The 12314-nt window shown below is 30.0% G+C and overlaps 1 protein-coding gene across 3 annotated transcripts in view; it reads left to right on the top strand.

The window, feature by feature from the left end:
* The window catches only part of Sec5 (exocyst complex component secretory 5), a 59543-nt gene that overhangs the window by 45441 nt on the left and 1788 nt on the right, over nt 1-12314 (top strand). For all 3 annotated transcript variants that reach the window (XM_075356316.1, XM_075356315.1, XM_075356317.1), the window contains 3 exons: nt 886-1206; nt 1866-2050; nt 10403-10459. In XM_075356316.1, coding sequence (XP_075212431.1) covers nt 886-1206; nt 1866-2050; nt 10403-10459 — 563 coding nt within the window. The remainder of the gene's footprint in view (nt 1-885; nt 1207-1865; nt 2051-10402; nt 10460-12314) is intronic.

Raw genomic sequence — 12314 nt, 5'->3', positions numbered from 1 at the left:
TACATCTGATCATCTGCCTTATTCACCTGATCTGGCATCGTGTGACTTTTATCTGTTTCCCAAGGTCAAACTTGCATTAAAAGGACAAGATTTCAGACTGTTGAAGCTGTGAAAGAAAAAGCGGCACATGTAATGAAAGAGCTCACAGAAGAAAACTTCCAGCACTGTTTCTAACAATGGAAAAATCACATTGAGCATTGTAGGGATAGAAGAGGGGTGTATATTGGGGATAATAACTAAATATGTATAAATTTAAAATAAAATATTTTACAACATTAGTCTCATGTAATGTACGTATGTTATTGTAATATAATAATAATAATATTAATCTAACATCTCTCCTCATTTTTTAAAGATATAGGAAGTGTCTAACAGTAAATTTCCAAAATGTAATTGTTTTTTATGTAAATATTTGAAAATTCAAGATTTCTAAAATGTAATATCTAAGTGGTTTTATAATTATCCATAAAATTTTCCTTTTTTTGCGTAATGAAGTATTGTATAATTGTTCACTTTTTTCATTAAATCATTATTTGTTTAAGTTCATTTCTATTACTGCCTTGATTTTTTTATTCTTTTCTCTATTCTTATGCTTCATCTTGCCTAACTGTGTTATTTTTTTTAAGTGTAAAAGATTTAAGTTGCATAGTTTTTTTTTATGTGATGAGTTTTGGTTTGATGGTGTAAATGATAACTTGGAGTTGTACACTAGTAAGTGATTAGATCAATCAATCAAGTATTCTCAAAAAGTTTACTCGATTGTTATTGTATGACATTGTGTAGATATTACATTTAAAATTTAAAACTATATCATTATGATATGTTTACATTTTCCTATGCATTAGGTGGGCTTTAATATTTAAGTATTTTTATTTTTTTATTCAGGTTTGGGAACAAAGATTGTTGTCGACACTGAGTAATTGTGATTATACAAAACGTGAAATACTCCCTAGATTAACTGAATTATTGAATCGTCATGGTTATCCACCATTACAAGATGCATTTTCAGCTGTTACAACTGCATTATCTGGACTTGAAAAACGCATAATTGAAACTTATATTGAACATAAGAGTGATCCATTGGTTGGAACAATTGAACCGTCCATGTATTTAGGAAGATTTGATTGGGACACACAGCACATTCCAACAGATCTTCGTCCATATGCCAAAGAGATTATAGTTAATATAATTGCAGTACATGCAGAGGTAAATTTAAATTGCATATTGTGATAATTATTATGTTAATATTATTGTATCTGAGTGATGTCTGCTGTATTCATAGAAAATTGTTTAAGCTTTTGTTTGTTTTGTTTTGAAATATTTATATTTGTTAGAAAAGCCAAGTCAAAATATTGTTTGAATTCAAACAATATTTTTTAAATTGTGAATTTACAAATTTTGTAAATAGTGAATTTCACAGATAATATGTTTCAATGAGTTCTATTTAATGTTTCTTTAATTAAACATAAATTCAGATATTGCCAACCTCCATGGTAGAGCAGTATCATCTTTACGTTTTATCAAAATTCAGGATTCAAATCCTAGTAGGTTTCATATGCTACAAAACTCATTTTTTCACCATGCATAAATGAAGGTAATTTATAAACAAAGAAAAGCAACAATAACTGACCATTAGCCAATAGTTAATAAATAAGAAATATCTTAAAATTGAACAATGTAAGAATCAATTATAAACTACCATGTAAATCTTATAAAAAGTATACTTATTAAAATGTGTATAATTTAATCAATCATATAAGTTACATTTAAATTAAAAGCAATTTTAAATTATGTTATTGTTTGTCACTGAATTTTTATTTAACCATCTCTATTTTTGTATTTTTTTTTATACCATTTTGTTGTAGGTGTATTGTATTTCTCCAAAGCATGTTCATGGTATTTTGTCACAGATAGTAGAAACAGTAGCTGAGGAATTATCACGTCTGATGTCTTGTGTTACTAAATTCAGCACAAATGGTAATAAGCAAGCCCGCATTGATGTTACTGCATTGAAGCAGACTTTTTCGAACTATACAACATCCACAGCAGAGTCAGTAATCTGTTAATATTACATTAATTGTTAAATTTTTATTAATATTTATGTTACTGTTTTAATTTGTAACTCAAAATTTTGAAACTGTGCTAATTACAAGATTTTATTATAGATTATACTATTCGTAACTACTATAACCCTGTTACAAATCAACAGTTAGTCTTAACTAACTATGCATCAGCAAAAATAATATATGAGCATTCAACACATTCAGCAGTTGCTATTGAACAAATACTATTCTTCAAAATAATATTTTATTTGGATAACAATTATGATAGATGTCTTCTATTAATCTATACTGTTATATAAAGAGGAAGAGGAATTTTGTTTGTTCAGGATAAACAAAAAATTACTGGATCAATCGTGACCAAATTTTTACCCATGTTTCTTGGCATAACTGAGAAGATTTTTGGATATATTTCGTATCTAATATATATGTATATACATATACACATATGAATATATTCATATGGTATAAGAGTACAGATTATGTTGACAATTTTATGTTTTGAGTTTATTGTGTAATTTAAAAAAAAAAAAAAACTTTTATAAACTGATGCTAAGGGAAACCCTTAAAAACGCTATTAAATGAAAAAAACAATAAGCATAAGGCAAGAGGCATTGTTGAATTCTGCACTGTTAGTGGGAAATTGTGTAATACTTTTGTCTTATATATATACATGTAGTAATGGAGATTTGCCAATTGAAGCAGAAACTTTAATGAATTGTGAACTGTGAATGTTTCTCACTGTGTCAGCTGGGCTTCAACTGAATGATTGATTATGAATATCTAAAAACCAATTTCTAGATTTTTTGAAATTCCTAGATTCAAGGGTTAAAATGAACTTTTGAATTTTGTTAAACCTTGTTCTTTTAATCTCTTTGTAACAAATGAAGAAATCAACCTGATTTTTGGTCAGTGTTTCATGTCAATAAACCAATTTCTAGATTTTTGAAATTTGACCTTGAAAGGGGATGAAGAAAGGTAATAGAAATTTTGAACAATGATGGTAAATTTTCTCAATCCCAACTATAGTAAACGAGATATTCAGTAGATTTGGGCTTATAAATACTCTCTAGATGAATATTTAAAAACCATTTTCAGGTGTTTTTAAGGGATGCGAGGTATATGGTGCTGTGACTTAACTAACACACCCACTGCCACCGTTATTGTATGTGTGACTGGCTGCATCTGCCTCTGGTTACTTGACTAAAAAACATAAAATAAAAAGATTGACTGCTACGAGAAACACAAGTAACCATATAGTGTGGGTGAAGCTGCAATAGATAGCTAGTGTATTATATTATCAGTGTTCTGTATTGTGTTAATAATGTTTCTTTGATTTAGTGCTGTAGTTATGACTAGCAATCTTGTATATTTATGTCAAGCCATAAGTATTATTAGATATTTTGATTGTAGCAGTTAACATTTTTGGTAGAACTTACAATATCCATTTTCTGAGTCTTTCAGCTGAATACAACCTATGACTGTTATTGTTTCATTGACATTTTCTATTGAACTTGCAAAATCTTTTATATATGTGAAGATTGTTCTTTGATTTTTCTTCTACTACAAGTATCTTTTAAAAGATACTTATCTTTTATTAAAAGATATACGATTAATTTACAGTGAGTAGCAAATTAAAGCTCTATGAAATATATTCTATTCAGTACTCTGTTCTTTAATTTTCAGTCCTTAAGTTGTCTTAGCTGCATTCAGCTTTATTAACCATTAGCTTTCCTTTTTAGATTCATGGAACTTGTTACAACCATACAGTTGATAGTCTGGTTCAGTATGCTGTACCTTTTAATAGCTATCTTGAAATGTTTTGTTTTTCAGTTTTTGTCTTTTATATTTTATATTTTAAGTACAAAAAAAAGAACTGTGCTATATATATATATGTATTAAAAAAAAATTAATATTTAAAAAAATATGATAAGTAGAGCAATAAAATATTATACAAATGATAACAAAAGAATTGCATAACGAAATAAATAGTATAAAGAATGTTGCTGTAAAAAATGGATATGATACATACCTGATTGATAGATATTATATATAAAAAATATAATTCAAATATAACAAAGGCACATGAAGATGATGCTGTGTCACGAGCCCAAGTTTTTAGGTGGTTTAAAACATTTTCACATGGCGGGGAATTAGTTGTGGATGATCCACGTTCTGGAAGATTATTAATGTCAAAAAGTGATGACAATGTGAGCGAATCAGAGACTTGATACGGTACGATTGGCAGTTAACTATCAGAATTATTGCAAATCAATTGAATTTGAACCGTACCAGTCCATCAAATTTTGACAAACAAATTGGACATGAACAAAATTTCCAAAATTGGTCCCAAAAAACCTCACTGTTGAACAGAAAAACAACAGGGTGGAAGTGCGCTGCGATCTTCTAGGGCAAATTGAAACTGATTCTGATTTTCTAAAAAAAATTTTATTACTGATTATAAATCTTGGATATTTGAGTAGAACCCAGAAACAAAATGCCAAAGCAAGGAGTGGCACACTTCAAACTCACCACATCCCAAAAAAGCAAAAATGAGCAAATCAAAAATCAAAACCATACTAATTTGTTTCTTCAATAGTAATGGCATTGTCCATATGGAGTGTTTGGCTATAGGACCGATTGCAAATTAATTTGTTTAGCGAGAAATTCTTGAAAGACTGCGGAAAAGAGTTGCCCACTTGAGACCAGCCATCAAAGACAACTGGATACTACATCATGACAATGCACCTTGTCACACTGCATTCTCAATTAATGAGTTTTTGGCAAAGAAAAACATTCCTGTAGTTCCTCAACCACATTATTCACCTGACTTGAGTTCGTGTGACTGTTTCCTGTTCCCAACTTTAAAAAAACACCTCTAAGGACATCATATTCTGGTTTCCTGAGTTCCAATACTGCTATGAAGAGTGGGAAAACCATTTGATGGAGTTTACGTGCCTTCCCAAGGGAACTATTTCGAAGGTGATAGAGTCCATGTATAATTGGATTGTAAATAAAACGTTTTTCTGAACCAGTCTCATTACTTTATTTACAGACCTCGTATGCCTTATAAAGTATGAGTTGTATTAGGCTGAGTTTTATATATATATATATATAAAATATACCTTATGGATATAATGTTTAGGATCAGACTTAGTAACTTTTCTACAAAGTAAAAAATTTAACAAAAGTCATATTGAGTCTCCATGCAGAGTGCCTGGATATATTATATTTAGAACAAACAGGAGAAAATTGTCTGTTGAACTGAATCTAAACAAACTTTACAACTTCATTTATCATCAGATCACATCTCACTCAATCACATCTAGAGGTGTAACAGGTGACCCCTTTACACTCAGTCATGAAAGGTCTTTTAAGGAATACTGCACTGGCTGAACCAAGTAACATTAGAGTTCAGAAAAGGCAGCATTTGGATACGGTGGGCTGCCACTTAGAAGATAACATGTGATCAGAAGCATTGGAATGCCTTGACACTACACACATAAACAAGAAAAATATGAAGTCCAAAATCAAACCAAAGCAAATCACCTACATTTTCACACAGTGTAAATTTGCTCATGCAGACTGGTAAACTAAAAATAATGACTGGCATGATGGACCAAAACAAAATTCTCATCATGGGTTTGCAGGAAATAATAAACATCAACCAGGACACGATGGAATTTCAAGGATATAGACTCTACATAGGTTTACCTGGGAAGAGAGTGATGAAAAATGTCTCACAGTTTGGAACAGGCTTTTTAGTCAGCCTCAAAATAATAAACTTCATGCAAGAATTCAAATCATAATCCCCAAGAATCTCAACATGCACTGTAAAAGCATCAAATAAAATCTACACTATAATAAATGCCCTTTGCACCCTCTAATAATAAAAATAATTTTCCAAACGACCAAAAGAGACAGAAAAGTTCTGGGATCTATTCGACCTGACTACAGATAACATCCCCAAAAATCATGTCAGACAATTAATTGGAGACTTCAATGCTCAACTAGGCAGAGAAAGAAAATACCTTGACACCATTGTATAATGACCCCCTCATAAGAAAACAAACAAAAACAGACAGAGACTCATCAATCTCTGTAGAAACCACAGTCTAATCTCGAAATCCACATATTTTAAGAGGAAACCTCAAAAACTCAAAACCTGGAAATACCCTGACTACACTAAAGGAGAATGCCAACTAGACAAACACCACCACAAGGAGATCTAAACTTTAAAGTTCTCCAAGGGCTAGACACAGACTCAGAACACTATAGTCAAAATTAAAATTAAATTTACTCTCCAAATAAAGCAACAAAACCAAGCCCCAAAAGCTAAAAAAAAAAAAAGTAATGGACCCTACCTAACTAATCAAGAATGAAAATCATCAAAAAGTAATTGAAAAATAACAGTCATGAATAAACTCAAAGATTTAGTCAACAACCTTAAACAAATCGCAGAAGAATTAGCTCCAATCAAATCCTATAAAAAACATCAGTGGTGGAATAGCGAATGTGATGAAACAGAAGAAAAGACATCAAGCACGACTATTTTACCAATTTCAAAAATCAGAAACATCCTTCCAAAATCTAGTAAAACAAAGAAAAGAAACCACCTGAACCCTAAGGAGATTAAAAAAGCAATACCATAAAGACACACTTAAGTCAATAGAATTCAACAAAATACAGTCGAGAGACTACTACAAAACCTTCAAAAATCACTCCAAAAATTTGAACTCCCAACCGTACTAATAAAGAATGAAAACAGTAAACTGGCAGTAACAATAAAGACTACACGGAAATCCTAGCAAAATATTTCAAAAGACTCCTAAATTGCGAAGAACCGACAGAACTACTAAACTTCAACACCATCACCTCAATAACAACACCAGAAAAAATCAATCCTCCCACATTAAAAAAAGTCTACTAAACAATGGGTAAGATGAAGAATTACACAACAGGAGAGATCAGATTTTTGTAGAGACCTGGAAACATGCAGGAAAATCAGCAAAAATTTCCCTTCATACAACAGCTTGTCAACATATGATGTAAGAACTACAGAATACTGGATGTCAGCCCTCATCCATCTGCTACACAGAAAAGGAGAACAAAATTTATCCTAACAATTACAAGGGAATTTCACTTCTAGACACAACATACAAAATTCTTTCAAGAATCATCCTCAACAGGATCGGTTTACAACTCAAGAAAGAACTAGGAGAATACTAGGGAGGTTTCAGACCCTGGAAAAGCTGTCTAGACCAGATCATGAGTCTCAATCTAATAATGGGTTACAACAGGAAAAGAAACAGAGAAACAGGTGATAACATTTGTAGATTTCAAAAAAGCTTGTGACTGCTTCCATTGAGAATCACTACTAAAAATTCTAACACGTTTGGACTACATACCAAATTAATAAACATGATAAAACTGACTCTCATACACTAAGTTGAAGGTAAAATTCAGAGATGACTTTCAGAAACATTTAAGATCAAAACAAGACTGTATCAAGGTGATGGGCTCTCACCGTTATTATTCAACTGCACTCAAAAAATGCCCCCAAAAGTAAAAATAGGCCATAAAATCAAGACAATATAGGCTTGGTTTTGCCGACAACTTGGTACTGCTAGCAAACGACATCGATGAAACTAAATCACAGATATTAGTACTTCAAAACATTGCAAATAAAACTGGCCTCAAAATATCATTTGAAAAGACAGAAATTATGTCCAAAAAATCTACACAATTAAAAGAAGTAAACATAAATGGATAATAAAATCAAAATAGTAATCCAATTTAGATACCCCAGAGAAATAATAATAACCTAAACAAAAAAACCTCAATCCATATAAGAAGAAACAAATTAGCTAAAGCTCAAAAATTACCTGGTACACTTACAATAAAAAAATTATCAAATGCAAAAATAAGACGCTGCAGTACAGTTATAAAACTGGAAGCTGCCTTTGCAGCAGAAACACTCTTCCACATGAAAGAATAATCAAAGACAGACAGAATCCAGAAAAATCAAAAGAAGAATTAGAAGAACCTGCATCAATAAAAAAGTACCAGAAGATGGGTAGTGGTGGATTATGCCCGACAAAGTTGTGTACAGAGAGTTAGAACCTATCACTGATTTGTTTTATAAATAATTTTATTTGTTTTTCAGTTTAATCTTTTAGTTTTAATTATTTTCTTACCTCAATTGCCTTAAATTACTTTAAATTATTTTACCTTGCACCTGTAAGGTAAAATAGTTTACCTTTACTTGCATCTTACATCTTAATCTTTGTTTTAACAAGCTTTTGAATTCATTTCTGAAAGAAGTATTTCGATCTTGTGAATACCTAACTTTGCTGCACAACTTGTAAGACCTCTTCATCAGAACAAAAATTATTTCCTTGAAACTGTTCTTTCAATGGTTCAAAAAATGAAAATCACTTTGCTGAGATTTTGAAGGCAAAGAATTTTTTTGTTATCTGTGGAGATCAAGTCTTACTCTGAAGCAAAATCACAGCTTTGGCTCAGTTAAAGTTTACCACACCTTTAGCCTTTTTTTCACTATTCTAAGTTTCAGCTTTAGATGTAAAGTGACTATATAAAAACTAGACCTTTCACATCCCAGAATATTAACATCATTAAAATATTTGCTACAGATGAGTGAGTTTTGAATTTTTTGCATTGAATATGAAGGATGTTTAATACTAAACTTTGTCGCTTACTCTCAGGTTCAAATTGATGGACCATTATCACAACAGTGGTTGATATCCACTTCAGTAATGATTCTCCTTCATAATGTTTCAAAAGCTTCTGTGAGAATTTAAAAAAATGTTCTTTGTGGCTGTTTGTTAGTTAATATGAAATCTTGTAATCACAGACTTTCCAAAGTTTAAAGAATCGTGGATTATTGAAAATACTGAGGTATATGATTAACTTACTTCTTCAACTATAATTCATTAATTATTGTGAATCATTGTTTAACTGCTTTGATTTTATCGTAATTCGTTTAAGTGAAACACCTTCACCTTTCTGTTATTTATCACAGAGAGAAATCCTACCTCGTTAAAATAATCAGTCCATTCATATATCTTGCTTCCACTCAAACAATTCTTTCCTCATCGTTGCTGCATTCTACAAATAATCTCTTCTGGTTTCACCTCTCCAAACAGAGAAAATTTATCATTGCTTGCATTTCTTCTTTGATGTAATCACACCAAGGAGCACTCATTTTAGATTGACTGTTAAACACAACCACAAATAGATTTCAATGAAACAATACTTCCAGTGATCAAGTGATATAAGGTTGTGGTTTACACCAAAATGGCCATTGCTGCAAGACATGAAGACATGAGAGGAAAATAAAAATTTCTCTTTACTTCTTAACTTTACATTGTGCATTTTCTAAATTTTTTTAACTTTTTAAAATTAAGTTGTTTTTTAAAATTTATCCTCATTCAGTTTCAACAATGCTCCCATCTCCATAAAGTTTCATATTATTAGATGTTTCTCAAAGAAAGAATGTTTTTTAAGTAAATAAATTGATGGTTTTTGTTACTATGATGAATTTATTGTAGAATATAAACTTTGAATGTCCTCCAAAAATGCAGTAAGGTACCATGGAAAGAAGGCAGATAACATATATACTAGAATTGTATATCAAATCAAAAACACATAATAGATTAAGAATATGCTTGATTTCTTGTCTTAAAAAACATAAAATACCTAGTACTATGTTTTTGATATGGGATGAAAATCAATGTAATCCCAATCAAAAAATGAAAGCCAGTCTTCTAAATGATGTCAATAATAACATTTCTCACCATCCCTTTATCACACAAACAGAATTTGTCATTTCACAGTAGAAAAGTATGCTGTTTTTAAACTATATACAGGTGGTGTGAAGTATACAGAAAATTCTCATGAAGTGTTGGCATACATATGCTAGTTTGTATACTGTATTGACCTCATTAATTAGTCTACTACTTACCATATCTCCATGTTAGTTACTGTTTTTATCGCAAAAATAAATAAAGTGAATCGGACAGCAGTTGATAGTGGTTGAATGGAGGCAGCAACAGGACCATGTCAAGGTCATTTGAAGCAAATATTAGTTGTGAAAAATGCCTCATTGCTAATATTAGTTTCATCCAGAAATAAGTTATGATTTAGTTTTAGATTTTTTTTATAATTCTTATAACGGTTATTATTAATTATAATTACAGTTTTTATTAAGTAAATCTAGAAATGTCTGCTGTCGCATTAACTTATTTACTGAATTTTTGTCTTTTTGTGTAATTCTTTTATTTATTTGTGTTAGTATTATTATTTTTTTTTTCTATTTGCAGGTCTTTCTTTACAGAAGCTGTGGAAGCAATTCCGCCTCTCAAGCCAGGAGAAACAAAGTGGGTATTTTGTTGTATAATTTATGTGTAATGTGAATTATACTCCCTTTGTTTAGTTTTATGTTTTAATTTAAAAAAAAAAATTAAGATATGATTAAGTGTTCTACAAAACTATTCATATGTTGTACACATTATAAATTGCTCTGTTTAATTTTTCATTATACCTTAAGATTTTTTTTAAGCCTATACAGCACTAGTCAGCACTAATATTAGTTCGTTGACTGATATTTGTCTGTGGTAACCACCTAAAAATTTACGAATTACATTTTGACTTGACTGTAACTTGAGTGAATTATAATTTTAATTTACGTGGATTGTGATTGATTCTTAAATTTCCTGTACTTTTTTTATGTTTAATATTTATCCATTTTTATTTTCTTCAATGTAAAAGCTGCCCAATGTGCTTATTTCTAGTTTTGATAATAACTAAGATGTGTCATTGTAGTACTGTATAAATATACAGATTGATCAAAAAGATGTTTGAAGTTTTGACTGTTGTCAAAAAATTACGTACTAAAACAAAGTATATATTATGTTATTTTTATATTGTTTATCAATATCAGATAAAGATTGTTATTTCGTTGATAACAGTTTATATATTGGATATCTATTATTCTGAAGTCAGTATAGAAATTCATAGACTAATTGTAAATCTATTAGTTTCTAGTTAGTGAATGTTACCTTAACCTTTTATCCACAATTTATTATCTCCCCTTGAAATTGTAACATAGGAAGAGGTGATACTATAAAGGGTTTGAAGCAGGGTTGTCTGTTTTCATCTTTCCTATTTATGTGTATCTATATAGATGCAGAAATAAAAAATTAATGGGGGAGTTATAGTGACTCAAGAAATAACCATAAATTCTATTCTCTGTGCTGGTAGTATAAGTTTATAATGCAAAAATTGGAGGATGCTCTCTAAAGATCCACTTGACTATTATTGTTTCTTATTATCATTTGTTAATTTCATTTGAGAAAACTAAAGTTATAATATTCCATAGAAAATTTCCAGATGATAGTATGTATGACAGTATAGTATTCCATAGATGATAGTATGAAGGATGGTAGTGACAATATCCACATTAATGATGGCATAATATCTGTGCTAACTGCTCTCTAATCAGTTGATCTAAATCTTTTTACTGTAATGTTTATTTACTTTTATTTTATTAGAGCAAATATTTATTTTGTAAAAGCATCTGAGTTGACATTAACAAAGACTTCATACCTATTTTTAAGTTATTTTGTATTAAAGTTGCCATATTCATGACCGTAGCCGTCTGTATGAACTAAAATTTTGCCATTGTTTTTATTTATGTTTAACCTTACTTACCAATATCACTAAAAGAGGATTTTTGGATCTGTTTTAAAATTCTTTTCTCATTATTATTGTGATCAGAATTACTTTTAGGATATATTTTTTTTTAATGAATTACTCCATTTGGTTTCCTTTATTTAAATTTCATGATATTTAATTAATAACTCTACCAGAGTGTAAGACCATTGGCAAAGAAAGGCAAAAAGTATAGACAATCAGTTTTGGGTGCAAAATGAAGTAAAGAAATCAGGATTGAAATTCATTTTATCAAGTTAGTTTTATTTATTTATTTTTATTTTCCTGGCTATAGTGATATATACTGTTATAGCAACTACAACTATTTTTTGGTAAATTTATAAAATTGTAAAAAAATGGCCTTTTTTATAAGTTTTGTCCCTTAAAGAGACATTACATTTTTTTTAATGAAAAAGTAGATTTAATTAAATTGTAAATAATCTGTGGAAAATTTTTTTATTCCAAAAAATGTCTAAAAAATGTGTATGTATTGGGCTTTTTCTGGTCTTATATGTTTTGACC

Source organism: Lycorma delicatula, chromosome 2 (genome assembly GCF_047948215.1).
Source record: "Lycorma delicatula isolate Av1 chromosome 2, ASM4794821v1, whole genome shotgun sequence".
NCBI classification, from domain to species: domain Eukaryota; kingdom Metazoa; phylum Arthropoda; class Insecta; order Hemiptera; family Fulgoridae; genus Lycorma; species Lycorma delicatula.
Note: the sequence above shows the minus strand (reverse complement) of the source record. Positions and strands in the feature narration are given on the sequence as shown.